Here is a 17,398-nt window from a genome sequence, read left to right as displayed (position 1 = left end):
GGCTAGGGTGGAGTAACTTATCGAGACCCTGTTTCAAAATTTAAAATAAATAAAAAGGGCTGGGGATGAAGCACAGAGGTAGAATGTCTCTGGGTTCAGCCCTAGTACAAAAATAAAGGCAGGGGCTGGGGTACCTGGAGGCATCTTCTCCAGAAAAAGGAAAATAATACTTTCCACATACAAGGGCCTTGATCTGTTCCAGGGCCTTTGTTATAGTAGTCCTTCTCCTCTGATATTCCTACCTCTCTTCCTACCCCAGCAATAATGCTGAGAAGTGGGTGTTAATCTGTGGGTCCGAGGGGGTCTAGGGCCTCTCCCAGGATGAAACAATTAAGTGGAAACTGAAACTCACACCTGCTGCACGTCCAAGGCAGAGAGCCCGCTACAGCTGGTCCAAGTACCTCCTGACAAACTTCAGACGCTGCTGCTCCCCCACCCACCCCAGAGCCACAGTCCGGCCCCCAGGTAGACCTAGGCAGCAGGTGGAGGCCTTTCCCCCCCATATACACACAATGCCGTACTGCCCCAAAGAACAGGAGGTAGAACAGGAAGACGGGACTGAGAGTCCGGGCCCAGCTAGGACCCCAGCTCTGCTGCTTAGCAACTCTGAGGTCTAAGCCAATCTCTCCATCTGCTTGGGCCACCTTTTCCTCCTCTGCAGAACAGAAAAATACAGCCTCCGCCTCCCAGGGTTACTGAGGGGGTGAGAGGACCCCGGTGTCTCCTGCCAACCTGATGGTGCTTGGCCCCAGTGTTCCCAGCTTACAGTGGAAACTGCTCCTTGCTGTGGTCATTCTGCCAGCCTAGAGTTTCTAATGTGAGCCACTGCTGCCCTGACAGAGTGGATGTTGGAGCCCAATGGCCTGGGTTAATAATCCTAATTCTGGCCAAGAGAGGCGATGCACACCTGTAATCCCAGCGGCACGGGAGGCTGAGGCAGGACGATGGCAAGTTGGAGTCCAGGATGAACAACTTAGTGGGAGCCTGTCTCAAAATTTTGAAAAGGCAGCCAGGCGTGGTGACTCATTCCTGTAATCCCAGCACTCGGGAGGCTGGAACAGGAGGATCACAGGTTTGAAGCCAGCCTCAGCAACTTAGCGAGGCCCTCGGCAATTTAGCAAGACCCTGTTTTCCAAATAAAAAATAAAACAGGGCCAGAGGTGTAGCTCAGAGGTAGAATGCCCCTGTGTTCAATCCCCAGTACCACAAAGTAATAATAATGATGATAATGATTCTTCTTCTTAACTGTTTTTATTTACTTATTTTTCTTATTTATTTTTGGTACTGACCATTGAAGCCAGGGGCATTCTACCTCCAAACTATGCCCTGGGCCCTTTTTATTTTGAAACCATCTCACTCATTTGCTGAGGCTGGCCTCGAACCTATGTTCCTCCCGTGTCAGCCTCTCAAGTACTGGGATTACAGGTGTGCACCACCACACTCAGCAACAAAGCCCCTTGAATTCTCCTCTGCTGAAATTTGGGTGCTGGAGATGTGAATGGGATGAGTACTTAGGCCTTTTGGCACAGAAGAGGTGCCTGATAAGTTTTAGCTTTTTAAAAATTTGTATATAGCTGGGCATGGTGGTACATGCTCGTAATCCCAGTACTTGGGAGGCTAGGACAGGAGGATCGTGGTTCACAGACAGCCTCAGCTACTCAGTGAGACTCTGTTTCAAAATAAAGAATAAGCCGGGCGTGGTGGCGCACGCTTGTAATCCCTGCACTTGGGAGGCTGAGACAGGAGGATGGCACGGGTTCGAAGCCAGCCTCAGCTACTCAGTGAGGCTTCCAGCAACTTAGTGAGACCCTGTTTCCAAATAAAATATAAAAATGTCTGGGAGTATAGCCCAGAGGTAGAAAGCCGCTGGGTTCCACCCCCAGTACCACCAAAAAATAAAAAAAAAATAAAAAAAAAGAATAAATTGAGTGTAGTGGTGCACGCTTGTAATCCAGCATTTGGGAGGCTGAAACAGGAGGACTGCAGTTCACGGACAGCCTCAGCTACTTAGTGAGGTGCTTTGCAACCCTGTTTCAAAATAAAGAATAAAAAATAGAGCTGGGGGCATAGCTCCAAGATAGAGTGCCCCTGGGTTTCATGCCCAGTACCACAAAAAATAAAAATAAAAAATAAAGAATAAAATATAGGGCTGGGGTGTAGCTCGGAGGTAGAATGCCCCTGGATTCCATCCCCTTTACTGAAAAAAATTGTATATAATGGGGGAATAATATGTCTTTTGTTTTAGGTTTTTCTACATGTGATCTTTCATTTTTATATAGAAAACACATTATAAGCATGGTGGCACCTGCTTGTAATCCTAGTACGGGAGGCTGAAGCAGGAGGAGCACAGGTTCACGGCCAGCCTCAGCTACTTAGGCCCTCCACAACTTAGTGAGACCCTGTTCCAAAAATAAAGACTAAAAAATAGGGCAGGGGGTGTAGCTCAGCGGTTGAACGCCCCTGAGTTCCATCCCCGGACCCGCAAAAAGGGGAAAAAAAAGAATTAAAAAAAATATTAAAAATAAAAGAATTAAAAATAGGGCTGGGGGTGTAGAAGGAGGCAGAACACCCGTAGACTCAATTCCCGGTATCACAAAAAAAAGAAGAAGAAGAAAAAAAACCATGTCAAACGCTTTAACATAGTTCATTCTGGGTGACAGCAGATTCATGGACGTTCAGTATGTTCTGATCTGTACTTGACTGTAATTTTAAACTTTGCTTTCTTGAGGGGGCCGGGGCGACAGTGCCACCTGGTGGCCACACTGGCTTGTCTTGGACTTGAGCCTTTTCAAAGCTCCGTTTGGGCCCTGGAGCAGTAAAGCCCCGGCTTCCCTTCGCGTTGCAGGGTGCTTTCAGGGTGATGGGCCTGTCTGTGCTTGGATACTCCCAGCCATGGGGAGCTTCCCCTGCGGAGGATGCGGCTGGTGCCACAACGGGGCAGCTGAGCGGCATGCCTCCATGCCTGGGGTGGGGGGCATAAAGGACAGGAAGGTCCCTCCTTACAAAGATGAAGAAACTGAGTCCCAGGGAGGGTGCACGTCCTGCCGGACGCTGCTCTCCAAGAAAGCGCCGGCCAACGGGCTCACCTGCTGGGGGGCAGGCTTGGCTTTATTCACTGACGCCGCACATATTCCTTTCTCAGTGAGTATCTGCCTGATGAATGAATGAATGAATAAATGAATGAATGAATGAATGAATCCACCAGCCTATGCACCTGCCATCGCGGGCCAGTTGTTGGTTTTCGATAACAAGGGCAGTTGGCATTTACTGAGGTGTTGCTGGTTGGCGGGCATAGTTCAAGCTCCCTGTGCCTCTGGCTCTGGGGACGCTCACCAGGCCCCCGGGGGTGACGTTCTTTTACCAGCAGTCAGTCCCCATGTTACACATAGGTAAACCTTACTGCGACTCGCTGCAGATGGCAGTCAGAGCGGCGGGCGGGATCTGAGCCCAGGCCGGCCAGGCTTCCCCAGACACGTGGAGCAGTGGGAGGAGTGGAGTCCGTCTCTGGCGGCCTCCCTGTAGGCCAACGAGGCGGGGAAGCCGGTACTAATTACCCCTACTTGCCCAGCCGTCCAGAGAGGTGACCGTGCAGGTGTCCCTGTTCATCCCTGGTAAAGAGTTTTAAATTCCTCCACCCATGGGAAGAGGGGCAGTTGACTGCAGGTTTATTCCTGAGCTCTCTGGGCGCTTCCGTCTGAGCTTGGGGGGAGTGAAAAAGCAGAAATCACTACACACACACACACACACACACACACACACACACACACACACACACTTAGCACGACCAGCCGCGCTGAGGCTCAAACCTGGCTCCTCCCCCTTGCTGGGTTCCCACGTCCAATCAGCAGCGCCCCTCCCAGGAGGCCCCGCCTCCTCTCACCCCCTCCACCCGGGTGTGTCCCCAGGCGGCCACTTCTCCCTTCCACCTTAACTGAAACCCGGCTGCGGACAGACGCCTAGCCGCAGGAAGAAGCCTGGCCTCTGGCTGGCTGGGTGCCGGCCGCCAGTCTCGCCCAAACACTTTCCTGCTTTCTTTCTACTCGGCGTCAACGGAGCTACCCACTTAGACCCTGCTTGTTGCAGACCCAGGATGGAAGACCAACCTACATCTGCCACCTACACAACGTGAAAATCGAAGTCCACTGGGCTAGCGGTCCAGCCCCGAGGACCTCCAGTGGCACACTTGCTGCCAGTACTTTGACAGGCAGACCTGGGAGCTTCTGTGACTTACTTAAGTGGCCTGAGCCCCGGCTTCCCAGTCTGTCGTGAGACAACAGTGAAATGTCCCCCTGTGGATCTGAGCGCGGCATTCCCAGTTTGGGGCTGGACTCTTGTCTACATTTCTTAATTGCAAGACCCTGGCAAGTTACTTAATGCCCTGCACCTCAAATCCCCCCTCTATAAAATGAGGGCAATATCCCTGGGTGAGGATTAAGTGGGCTAATTTGTGTAAATTACTGAACACAAGGCTGACCTCCTATTAATTTGCAACCAGTGGTTGTATCTGTTTCTTCTTTTCCTGGGAGCCAGAGGAGCCCCTGCTAGAGCTGCTGCTGGGACACAGAGAGGAGAGATGGCAGGAGGCAGGCCTAAGGGACCGAGAGTCAAATTCCAGTGCTGGAGGGCCACCAGGATGTAAGGCCAGAAACACCCCCTGGGTAGCAGGCTGGGAGCACTGTCCCAGGATGCACAGGGCAAGAAAGGGACAGCCGGGGCCCAGGCCCGCCCCGAGACCTGGAAGGAACCTCTGGGTCAGTTGAACCCAACAACAAGGCAGAGGACACAGGCACGGAAGGTATTTATTCATGAGAAGACTCAGGGTCCATCGGGGACACGTTTACTGGTTACAAGCTCTGGAAGCTCTCGTCGGGACAGCCGCAAGGCTGGGGCACCCCAGGCTGGAGGGAAGGGAGCTGGCAGCGCCCTGCAGGCCATCTGGGGGCAGAGGATCTCACTGGCTGCCCCAGGTCTGGTACCCCCTGGGGTTAAAGTGCAGCTGGGAGGAAGGAGGGGCAGGAGAGGGGAGACGGGGAGAACGGGGTGGACACAGGCCACCCACAGGGGCCTCCTGGTCCTGGAGTTCACGGGGGCTCAGCCAGCGTCCACTCGGGTCCTCTTCGGAATCCGGGGCGAGGGAGCAGCCCTTCCCCCCACCATCTGGCAGATATTTAGAAAGATCCTCTCCGAGACAGAGGGGCTGGTTCCAGTCAGCTTTTTGAGGGGCCTAGAACTGGGGGACAGATCTCTGAGAGGAAGAGGAAGATATAGGGTCTGCCCATTCGTCCTCTGCCCCTGTGTCCATCCCCTACAAGGAACCCAGACAGCCTGGCTCCTGGCCCCCGGGCCCCCAAGTCAAGTCGGCAGGGTCCTGCCCCAGCCTGACCCCTGGGGATGAGGAGCGGGTGGGAGGTTGGGAGAGACCTGGGGGCCTGGGGCTTCCGCCTCCGCCAACGCCCCCCTGGCCCAGCCCTCCAGCAAGGCGGCTGCTGGCTCAGTGGAACGTTCCACCGGGGTCCCCGGCTACACCATCAGCCCCCACCCCAATCCTGCCCCACCAGGGGCTGTGCGGATCTTGGTCTGGTACTGCCATCGTGGAGGCCTCAGCCCTCCTCAGCAGCTTGGCCGCCTTCTCCCCCTCCCACGGGCACATCTCTAGAAGGCAGGAAGGCAGATCCCCTCTCTTCCGAAAAGAGCCCCAAAGACCTCGATTCCTCCCCCACTCTTGAATATATTAAATTGTGCGGCGTGGCTCCGACCCCTCCCCTTCAGATCTCCATGGCAACCGGGCAGCTTTCCAAGTCCTAGTCGGAATCCAAGTTCGTGGGGAGGGTGAGACCCAACTTTCCACAGGGGACGAGAGGGGAGGAAGAGTTGGGGGCCTCAGTCCTCGGCCCCCTCTTCCTCAGCCTGGGCGGCCCCCGGAGGCTCCTCGGACTCGGGGGTCTGCCCGCCGGGGTGGGGGTGCGGGCGGGGGTGGGGGTGGGCGCCGGGCTGCGCGCCGGGCCCCTCCTCGCCCTGCACGTAGACGCTCAGTCCCTCGTGGCTGGGCTCCTTGCCGCAGGCCTGGCAGCTGCAGTGCAGAATCTTCTCCACCAGCTTGTCCACCCTGGGCACCTCCTCGTGGCCCAGGCACTCCAGCGTCACCTGCGGGGGCGGGGGCAAGGGCAGGGACATTTCCTGAGGCCTGGAGCAGGCGGGGAGGCCCCCAGAGCAACGGGTCCTCGTGGAACCAGGAATCTCTGAGTGCCCCTGGCACGGCCGGGTACACACCAGACACTTTGCCTGGAAGGACCTTGCCCATTGGTCCCCCTGCCACTTCCCCCAACTCTGCCCTGTTAACCTGGGGGCAGCCTCTGGGTCTGAGCTCAGACATCGACTTCTTCAAAAGAAGCCTCAGCCGAAACCCCCAGCCCAGGGGCCTGGGGTTCACCCTGCAGCAGGCCTTAGCTCCCGCCTTTCCCTGTGCTCGGCCCTCTCACTGTCTTTTCCCCCTCCTTTTTCTTTCCTTCCTTTCTTCACAGAGTAACTACTCCGTGCCAGCTTTCAGGACGCAGGGATAGACATGTCTCCCAAGGAAGTAGGAGTCTAACTGGGGAAACCGACTTTCCAAAACCACCCAGATGCAGGCGGAAGACCGCAGGAGCAAGGGATGCTCACAGCAGAGGCACACGGTGCTCTGAGGGCCCACCCGGGGGTCAGAAAGGGGCCCTGCGGAAATGATGCCTAAGCCACCCGTGAAAGAACGATTAGAAGTTATCCCGGTGAGGAAGAGAAAGATTTTCGAGTCAAGCCAAAGGCTCTGTGCAAAGGCCCTGTGGTGGGAGCTACAGGACAGGTAGGAGGGAGCTGGTGTCGAGTGTCCAAGCTAGTAAGGAAGGCGGGAGGTGAGACGAAGCAGGAGAGGCGAGCCAGACCTCGCAGGACTCTAGGAGAGCGGAGGACATTTTGGCCTCAGCCAGTATCAGCGGGAGGGCACGGGAAATAGTTCAGCACAGAACCTCAGGCCTCGGAGCAAAGCTTCAGAAAGAGCCTTGTTGTGCCCGAGGTGGTGTAAGCCTCGGGACGTGCGCACACCGCAGCACAAGCCCTGCACTCAGGCCACGGCGGGGTGGGAGGCCCCCAGGGAACCCGGATCCCCCAGCCTGGGGCTGCCCGCCGCGATGCAGGAGGCCGTACTCACAATCTCCCACATGGACTGGGCCGGCATGCAGGAGTCGCAGTGGACCAGGGACTCTGTGGACTGCGGGAAGGTGTTGGGAACGCTGTAGCTGAAGCACTGTCCGAGGCACGCCCTAGGGAGGAGAGCGCAGGTGTGTGCTGTGGGGGGTGGCGAGGGGGGGGGGCAGCCCGGGCTGGTCCTCGCCCCGCCCGGCCCTGGGGCCCACCTGTTCTGGATGGACTTGGCCTCGCAGCCACTGTGGCCCACGATCTGGGTGATGTTCTTGGCTTCGCACCAGGCGCTCTTGTCCGGGAACAGGGCCAGTTTGTTGATGGGCGGGGGGGCAGCCAGCAGCATGGCAGGGAGGAGGGCCCCCACCAGGACCTGAAGCATCGTGCCCGCGGCCTCCAGAGCCCTGGAACTGAGCGCAGGGGGCAGGTGAGGCTGGGGGCGGGGGCCGGGGAGTTTGAAAAGCCCAGCTCCTCCACTCACTCGTGAGGCCAGCCTCGGACAAGCTATTTCTCCTCTCGGACCCTCAAAAACTGGGGTGAGAGCCGGGTGTGGTGGTGCACACTTTTAATCCCAGCATTCGGGAGGCTGAGACAGGAGGATCTGGGTTCGCAGACAGCCTCAGCTACTTAGTGAGGCTCTTTGCAACTCAGTGAGACCCTGTTTCAAAATAAAGACTAACAAATAGGGCTGGGGGTGTAGCTCGGAGGTAGAATGCCCCTGGGTTCCATGCCCAGTACCGCAAAAAAAGGGGGGGGGCTGGAAATGGTACTGCATTAGTTGGCTATCAGGAGAAGTAAATGAAACATCAGAGCCGGGTGTGGTGGCGCACGTTTGTAATCCCAGCATTCGGGAGGCTGAGACCTGGAGGATCGCGGTTCGCGGACAACCTCAGCTACTTAGTGAGGCCCTCTGCAACTCAGTGAGACCCGGTTTCAAAATAAAGAATAAAAAATAGGGCAGAGGGTGTAGCTCAGAGGTCAAATGCCCCTGGGTTTCATCCCCAGACCCGAAAAAAAAAAAAAAAGAAAGAAACATCAGTGAGCCTGGCAGATAATACACACTCCAGATGTGTTTGTTACTCTTATACTGCTATGTAGCCCAGAGCAAGTTTTTATTTTACATCTCTGTGCCTCCATTTTGTTTTGATCTAAAAGGGAGAGCTGGTAATGTGATTCTTGGCCAAAAATTGCTGCAATTACTAAGTAAGACACTGAGTTCGGAGGCATGGTGGCGCACGCTTGTAATCCTGAGGGTCGCAGTTCGCAGACAGCCTCAGCTACCTAACAGCTACTTAGTGGGGCCCTTGCTACTCAGTGAGACCCTGCTTCAAAATAAAGAATAAAAAATAGGACCAGGGGTGTAGCTCGGAGGTAGAATTCCCCTGGGTTCCATCCCCAGAACCACAAAATAAAATAAAATAAATAAAAAAGGGCTGGGGGCATAGCTTGGAGTTAGAATGCCCCTGGGTTCAACCTCCTGCACCACCACCAATCAAACAAAGACAGTAGGTGTCCAAACACCTGTTGAGTGTTGAGCAGTCATTAGCTCTCCTCTCACTTCAGTGTTGTGGGCCCTCCAGGGAAAAGAAAAAACAAAGTCGGGCTGGGAGTGTAGCTCCGTGGTAGAGCGCGCCTCGCGCATACGAGGCCCTGGGTTCCATCCCCAGCACCACACATGCAAAAGACTGTCTGCACAGCCGGCTCCCGCCTTGTCACTGCATGCCACTGCCACAGTGGATTCTGATGTTGAAGACGACAAATTCAGCCTCCTGTCACAGTGAGTTCTTCTGCCACCCCAACCAGACAATATTCTTTCTAGGATGCCCCACCGGATCCTCCAGCGTTCTACGATATCACGACCACCAGCTGCCAGCTCCATCCTAACCCTGAGTCCCCAGAGACAAAAACCACACAGCAGCTGCTAATCAATTCCCCTGCCACGGAAGGGCAAGACAAGACATCACGACACAGGACATCAGGACATCAGGACAATGCCAGGACTGGCCAGAAGATGGCACTGCAGGACAGTCTGTCAAAAGGATTCGCTCAGCGGAGACTCCCCCAAGTTCCCCACCTTCACCTCCTGGACAAGAGTGGGGAGTGAGGCTTTAAGAGAGACGCGGAAATAAGGGCAGGACCCGAGCAGGTGTCCCCAGCCCCCCGAGGCAGGACACTGGGGAAAGGGCACCGGACACACACACGCTCTGTGATCCTAGCCGCTCAGACCTCGGTTGCTCCACCTACACACTGAGAGAGATGAAGTAGACCCGTGTTTTCCAAATGTGATGGCTCCTAAGGACTCCCTGGCAGCCGGGCGTGGTGGCGCACACTTGTGATCCCAGCATTCAAGAGGCTGAGACCGGAGGATCGCGGTTCACGGACAGCCTCAGCAACTTAGTGAGGCCCTCTGCAACTCAGTGGGACCCCGTTTCAAAATAAAGAATAAAAAATAGGGCAGGGGGTGTAGCTTGGAGGTAGAATGCCCCTGGGTTCCATCCCAGACCCGCAAAATAATAATAATAATAATAATAATAATAATAAGAAGAAGAAGAAGAAGAAGATGATGATGATGATATAGGTCAGAGGGTGTAGCTTGGAGGTAGAATGCCTCTAGGTTCCATCCCAGTACCCCCCTCCCCAAATAAGAACTCCATAAGGACTTACGGAGTGAAAGTTCTGGGAGGGTTGGGATTTGGGTATTTATTTATTTATTTTGGCCCTGGAGATTGCACCCGGGAGCATTCTTTCTGCCTATAAACTACATCCCTTTTTATTTTTTCTTTTGAAACAGAGTCTCACTAAATGCTGCGGAGCTAAGTGGCTGAGGCTGGCCGCGAACCTGCAATCTTCCTGTCTTAGCCTCCCAAGTACTGAGATTATAGGCATGTGCCACCACACCCCACTTGAGATTTGTTTTTGTTTGTTTTGTTTTGTTTTTTCAGTACTGGAGATAGAATCCAGAGCATTCTACCTCTGAGCTATACCCCCAGCCTTATTTTTTATTCTTTCTTTTGAAACAGGGTCTCACTGAGTTACAAAGGGCCGTGAACTGTGATCCTCCGGTCTCAGCCTCCCAAATGCTTTGATTACAAGCATGCTTGAGTTTTGGTATTTTTAACAAGCTTCTCATAGTGGTTCTGATGGGAGCCATCCCAGCTCAAAGATTCCTGGACTCTGTCTTAGGACAGTCTGTATAGGGACCTGGGCAAGGCTGGATGGGTTTGGGGGCTGGGGCAGGACCCACTGGTCCCACAGAGGCCTGACACCAGAGGCCCCCCACTCAGAACAGCCCTGCCCTGGACGCACCTCCTGCAGACAGCCGAGGGGGTGGTAGAGGCAGGTGCCCTGTCAAGTGTCCAGGACTGAGGCTGTGGTGGGGTCCTCGCCTGCTCCTGCAGTGGAAGTCTGGGTGGGCTGGCTAAGTAGGGCTTTCAGGATCCTCGCAGCTCCCGCCCCTCTCCCTGCAAAGGCCTCAGCTCACTGGATATGACCTCTGCCCCAGGCTGGCAGGGAGGGTACAGCCAGAGGTGAGGTCAGACAGTCTACTACCCCCACCCAAAAAAGTTCCTGCTGGGATCTGGGCTCTCACCCATCCATTTCCAGTTCTGCTCACAAGATCCCTGTCAAGTAAAGCGCCTGTCTTCAGTACAACCACACCTGGGGAAAGAGAAAAGGCGCACTTGCTCCTAACAGCAACCTGGCTGCCACAGGCCTGGCACGGAGGGGGCTTCCTGGCCCCTACCAGGTCCTCTGCCCCCGAGGGAGCCAGCCAGAGCCCATATCTGACTGTGACTTTCTGGAGAGAGCCCGGGGCAACTGGGCAGGGAGCACTGCTAAGGTCCCATAGGATTGGGGACAGAGACTAGAGTGCCACGTGGGTCTGACCTGGAACTGGAGATTGGCATGGAAGCCAGGAGGAAGTTTTCCTAGAGACCAAGGTGGAGGTTAATGGTGAGTGTGTGGGCGATTGCTGGCCTGGAGATCAGGCAATGGTGACTGGGGTCAGGTTTGGTAAGAAGTTGAAGAGAAATGAGGTAAATTGAGGCAGAGGACCACCTACCCCCCTTATCTCCTCTCCAGTGCCCAGTGGAAAGTTCTTTTTTTTTTTTTTTTTTTTTTTGGTGTGTGTGCATGTATGGTACTGGGGATGGAACCCAGGGCATTCGACCTCTGAGGTACACTCCTAGCCCTATCTTTTTTTTTTTTTTTTTTTTTTTTTTTTGGTGGTACTGGGATTCCTGGAAGCCCTTCTACCTCTGGGCTATACTCCCAGACCTATTTTACACTTTTTCTTTTTTAATTTGGAAACAGGGTCTCTTAAGCCAACACAGCTGGCTTCGAACCTGCGTGATCCTCCTGTCTCCACCTCCGAAGTACAGGGATTACAAACGTGCACCACCACGCCCGGCCTTATTCTTTATTTTGAAACAGGGTCTCACTGAGTTGCAAAGGGCCTCACTGAGTAGCTGAGGCTGTCCGCAAACCGCGATCCTCCTGTTTCAGCCTCCCGAATGCTGGGATTACAAGCCTGTGCCACCACGCCTGGCTGCAAAGTTCATCTTAAGGGCCAGTTCTGCCAGCAGAGCTGTGCTGAGACCCAACCTGCCACACCCAGGCCAGGTGCTCAGTACAAAGCGCAGGGGCAGCCTGGCTTCCCCGGGCCGCCGCCCTGAGCTCCAGCACACTGCCCGGGCTGGCGCAGACCCACAGCCCTGAAACTTCCACCTTTGGATCCCAGACCTGATCTTCCTCAACCCTGACAAGAAGCATAGCACCTTCTCTGGAGAAGAACTGGTCATGGAGGCACCCAGCGGCCAGCTCGCTCCCCCGGGGGCTCCTGGGAAATGCTGGGCAGCATCAGAGCCCAGGCTGGGCTGGGGCAGCCGCTCCCACACAGGCCAGACACGCCCGCCCGCCCTGCCAGGAGGAGCCCACGCTGGCTCTGCTCCCCCCCGCCTGGGTGGGCTCTTTGCTAGCAGGTTTTACTGTTTGTTGGCTTTTACTTTTGTGTTTTTTCAACCAGCAACTCAGCTAACTTTTTTTTTTTTTTTTATAGCAGCAGGACCTTCCTTCCTGAGTGTTGAGAACCTCACCCAGATTCTCAGCTCTTCCTCCCCACCCTGGCGATCACACAGCAGCAGGTCATGGGACTCCATTCCAGAGTGCCAGGGCAGGAAGGCCACCGCCCCAGGCTTTGCAGAGAGGCTGACCTGAGGCCCCAGCAGGTCAGGCAGAGCCGTGCCCTCCCTGGCCGCTCGGTTCCTGGCAGTTCTCTGCGGTTCTGGCTTACCTACCGCATGCACCTTCCCAGAGGTGAGGGCAGGAAGTCTGGATATGGGCCCGCACCCACCCACCTGGAGCGAGGACCAGGGAGGTGGGCCAGGGAAGCAGATGCTTTGAGCAGAGGCAGTCAGAGATGGCCAGCAGGGGGCCACAGAGGTCCTTTATTCTGGTTAAAAATGGCGGTGAGGAAGGGGCAGGCCAAGAGGGGCCTCCCCTGCCTCCCGGGGAAAAGTGCTAGTCTAGGTGCTACTCCTCGTGCCTTTGCCTGTGTTGACTGACTCGCTCCTGGCAGGAGCCCCAAAGGACGGAGCCCACTCGCTTCCCCCTTCACAAATGGAGCCCTAGAGGCTCAGAGGCTGAGACTGGTGCGGCTGGCAGTTAGTAATCAGGGGAACTGAGATTGGCAGTAGCAGGTGAGCCCTGGGCTGCCCTTGCAGGTGAAAGGTACAGAGGAGAGGAGCAGAAGAGAGGAGAGAGAGGCCAGGGGTGAAGGGAACAGACTCTGGGGCTAGGATGAGGCCCCGGCCCCTGTGGCTGATCCCCTGCTTACCAACAACACCGTGTCCAGCCACTGCCCAGGCCAGGACTCAGGAGCCCCGCAGACCCGGGTTCGTACCCCACTCCCAGCTCTCTGCAGATGAGCTGGTGGCCACAGCAGACCCTGGCTCCTCGGGGCTTCAGGGAAGGGAGAAAATTGTCCCTCCCCACAGGACTGCTGGGGGCTGGCCATCCCCACCCACCACCATTCACTCCCCAAGCCAACCCTCCAGCTCCTCAGAGGCCTCCAGTGACTGGTTCCAAGCTCTGTTTCAGCACTGAGGCACACGTCGGGGAAGTGACCGCCCAGATATCCCGCTCCAGGGAAGAGGGCAGTGAATGGACAGGACCCTCGGGAAGGCCAGGGCAGGGGGACACAGAGCACATCTCCCAGAACAGGGCAGCTCCAGAATGGCAGAAGCCTGGGCCCAGCCTGGACGGTCGGGACCTCCAGGACTGCGGTGGGGCATCTGTCCGTGGGCTGCCCCCTAACTCTGAGCCCTCTGCACAGCCCCCAGGAGAGGACCCCCTCAGCCCAGCGCCTGGGTTCTGGTGCCTGCAGTAGCACCCCAATGCACCAGAGGGGCCTAGACGGCAAGGAACACCTCTGGCTCCCAGAAGCCACCAACGCCTTCTCGCAGCGGTGAGGCGATTCCCCGTGACAAGTGAACGCCCCTCCCCATTTCCTTCTGAGTGTGTGTGGGGTCCAGGGCACTGGATGGACCTAGGGATGCTCCATCCACCTCCAAGCTAACACCCCTAGCCCGTTTTCTGTTTGGTTTGGTTTTGAAACAGGGTCTCCCTAGGTTGCTGGGAGTCTGACTCCAACCTGGGATCCTCGTGGCTCAGCCTCCCAAGTCCTGGGACTCCAGGCCTGGACCACCTCGCCTGGCCTATTTCTTCTTTTTTGGTAAATTTGAATACTCAGAATCACTCAAGGCCCAGTGTACCAGGACTTTCTAGATTTTATCTACTCACCCTGTGTGTGTCTCTCTCTCTTACACACACGCATACGCGCACGCGCACACACACACACACACCCCACTCCTTGCCTGGCCCAGGAGCAAGGTGGGCAAATCTCGGGTAGGAAGGCACGTTCGCCCCTCTCCAACCTCAGGGTCCCCCGTGGCACCTTTCCCATGCTAACCCAGCTGGCTCAGAGATGCTTCTACCGGAGGACTCCGCAGGGACACTGGGCATGTGGGGTGTGGCTTGTGGTTCAAAGCGGTGCCCCACCCCGCGCATGCGCACATGGAGGGCAGGGGGCAGGGGGTTCTTCCGTTATCTACAGCTATGACTGGCCTGGATTCAGATCTGAGCTCAGCCTCTCCAACCTTTCTGTGCCCCAGTTTCCTCATCTGCAAAGTGGGTGCAGTGGCAAAACCCACCCCACTGGCCAACTGCAAGAACTAAACCGGCAAGCACGTGGACAACTCCAGGGAGCGCGAGGGTGCCCTCCAGGGGACAAGTCCCCAGGAAGCCGCCATGAGCACTGGCTTGGAGACACCCCGGGCCTCTTCTGCGCAACCTGGGGGTGCATCTGCCCAGATAAAACTAGGTTTACGGGACACTTCCAGGTGACATTTGGTAAAGAGAGGATAGCAGCCAGGTATGGTGATGCACGCCTGTAATCCCATAATCCCAGTACATGGGAGGCTGAGACAGGAGGATTGTAGGTTTGAGGTCAGGCTTGGCAACTTAGCAAGACCCTGTTTCAAAATGTTTTTAAAAGAAATTTTTTAAAAAGAGTTGAGCGGGTACCTCAGTAGTATGCCCCTTGGTTCAATCTCCAGTAAATGAGAGAGAGAGAGAGAGAGAGAGAGAGAGAGAGAGAGAGAGAGAGAGAGAGAGAGAGACAGAGACAGAAAGGGGATGATGGCTGGGAAGGGTTCTATAAACCATGGAGTGCCACACAACACACCCACTTGCCAGGGCGGGAGCTGAGCAGAGATGCCAAGCATTCTGCCCTCCGGCCACAGACACACGGGGTCCTGGAGTGCGCAGCTCCCCTCAGAAACAGGCTGTGCCCCGTGCCAGGCTGCGCTTGCGGCTGGCGCGGAGGGGTGGCGCCGTGGCCGCAGCGCTCAGCCCGGGATCGGCAGGGCGGGGCAGTCCTCCAGGTCTTGGAAGGAGTACAGGGACCTACTTGGATGGTGCAACCAAACTGCAGCTCCGGGAGAGGAGCAAGGTGGGGTCAGGCCCCAGCCCCAGCAGCCGGCAGGCCCTGGGCACTCAGGGACCCGGGCCCGACTTTGGTGAAGGCTCATCCATTGCTTACTGTGTGCCTGGAGGCAGGACGGCCCAGCGGTTACAGACCAAGGCACTGCCCACTCGCTCCAACTCCCCAAACCTCGCGCCTGCCACCTGTGACATGGAGGGCAGGGCCTGGGAGCATTTATCCCAGCGGCTTCCCTTGGGAAGCGTCTGGCTCCGTTTAAGGCCGCGGTGATTCCATGACCCCAATCTCACCACAGGGTGGCTTCCTTCCTTCAGCGCTGGGAGGCGCGGGGCAGGCAGAGTGTGAACCAACTGGCCAGCGGGCAGGCGCAGGGCCGAGCCGGTGCCCCCCAGGCCAGCTTGCCTTTGCCAGGCGGCTCCACCTCCCAGCCCTGGCCACCTCCGCTCACCCCCAACCCGAGCCCCGGCCCTCCTACCAACAGACCCTCCTGTCCACAGACACATCCATGGTAATGAGCTGCCGGGCGCCTGCACATCTGCTCAGCAGAAGTCCCCTGCCGCCCGCCCCAGCAGCCTCAACCCCTGGGGTTGCTGGCGGGGAGGGGGTGCTAAGCCGGGTCTGAAATTTCACTTGAAAACCATGAGGCCATCCCCTGGCTCATGCAGAGCACCCAGTCCCCTGGCCGTCTCTTGGACACACAGGCCCACGACAGAGGTCCGGCTTGCAGGGTTGGGTGGAGAGAGGTGGGGGCCACCCAGGAAACGCTCCAGCCATGCCTCCCGAGGCAAGGGAACCACGCCCAGGCAGCCCCAGCGTCTGGGCGGCTCAGGAGCCCGGCGGTTTAGCCAGTAACAAAGGGTGAGGGGCTCCTTCTTGACAAGTTCCTTCCCGCCGCCCCCCACCCTGCGCCGGCGGGCCCTTTCCCTGGGGTGCTCCCGGTTACAAGCTGGATAACGGCCCCGGAGTCTGAAAATGTGGTTTTCCCCTCCGATGCCCGCCAACCCGCTAGCCACGCCAGGGCCCGCAGCTGCCCCTCGGCGCCGGCCTGGAAAAGACGGGGGGCCCCGCCCTGGGAGCGGCGGGCGGGCAGGTGGCCGCCCCCGGCCCGGGAGTGCTGGGGAGACCCGAGCCCCGGCAGGGCAGGCGCCCCCCGCCCGGCCTCCGTCCCTGGGCCGCGGCGCCGGCGGGAGGCAGGGCGAGGGTCTGGGGTCTCGGCCGGGGTCTGCGACCTCAGGACCCCGCGGGGGGGGCCCGGCTGGGGGGTCAGGGAGGCGCGCAGCACGGGGCCGCCTTCCACGGAGGGCAGCGCGGGAGCCAGGGGAGGACAGAGAGGCCGAGACAGACAGACACCCCTCGAAACTGAAAGGAGCGGGCGGGAACGGAGCGGGGGGGGGGGCTCGCGAGGGGCGGCGGGCGCAGCCCCCTCCCCGGACTCACCGCGCGGCCGGGCCGGGGGCGGCGAGGCCGGTGCTGCTGCTGCTGCTGCTGCGGGCGGAGCGGAGCGGAGCGAGCGCCGGGACGTCAGGGCGGCCGGCCCTAAATAGGGAGGCGGGCGGGGGGGGGGCGGGGGGGGCGGGGGGGCGGGCCTGGCCGGGTCCCTGCTGTTTAAGGCTGGTGTCTCCTGACCTGCTGGGCTGAAGCCTGTTGAGAAGGGTCTGAGAGCCCCAGAAGGGCTCTTTGGAACTAGAAGGATGGAAAAATGGTTCCTCCGGCTCCCAGGCGGAGCAGGGTGCCTGGCCCAGCGTCCAGCCCGGGTGGATCGCGGCCGTCCTGGGGAGAGAGCCTTGCTCGGGGCCCTGGTAGCCCCGGGCCCCGCGTGGGATGCGGTTGTGGGGCTCGGGGGTGCTTTCTGTCATAGTTACCTGTGCCCTCGTGTGGAGCCCAGCTTGGCCGGAAGCCTGCGGAAGCACCCAGGCCCTGCTCGTCTGCGGTCAGAGGCTGTGGACCGTCCTGGGTGGCAGCTCCATGGCCTCCGCCAGCTACCTGCACTCAGCGGTCTCCAATGCACCGTGTGTGTGTGTGTGTGTGTGTGTGTGTGTGTGTGTGTGTGTGTGTGTTCTACTGGGGATGGAACCTAGGGGCATGCTACCCCCAAGCTACACCCCAGCTCTATCTTCTTCTTTAATTTTTAAAACAGGGGTCTCACTAAGTTGTGGAAAGACGGCCTAAGTTGCTAAGGCTGGCCGGGAACCTGCCATCCTCCTGCCTCAGCCTCCCCGAGTATTGGGA

At 57.6% G+C, this 17,398-nt stretch overlaps 1 protein-coding gene across 1 annotated transcript; it reads right to left on the bottom strand.

Annotated features, from left to right (window-relative positions):
- Nucleotides 1–5,880: 5,880 nt before the first annotated feature.
- NBL1 (NBL1, DAN family BMP antagonist) lies at nucleotides 5,881–7,579 on the bottom strand (the record flags this gene model as incomplete). The annotated part of the gene is made up of 3 exons (XM_080691052.1): nucleotides 7,386–7,579; nucleotides 7,181–7,292; nucleotides 5,881–6,144 (listed from the first exon to the last, which is right to left on the bottom strand). Exons 1-3 carry the CDS (start codon nucleotides 7,550–7,552, stop codon nucleotides 5,881–5,883), a joined length of 543 nt encoding a protein of 180 aa, XP_080547178.1. The 5' UTR covers nucleotides 7,553–7,579.
- Nucleotides 7,580–17,398: the final 9,819 nt, after the last annotated feature.

The sequence above is a fragment of the Muscardinus avellanarius genome (genome assembly GCF_963383645.1).
Source record: "Muscardinus avellanarius genome assembly, chromosome: 3".
Classification (NCBI taxonomy): Eukaryota; Metazoa; Chordata; class Mammalia; order Rodentia; family Gliridae; genus Muscardinus; species Muscardinus avellanarius.
Note: the sequence above shows the minus strand (reverse complement) of the source record. Positions and strands in the feature narration are given on the sequence as shown.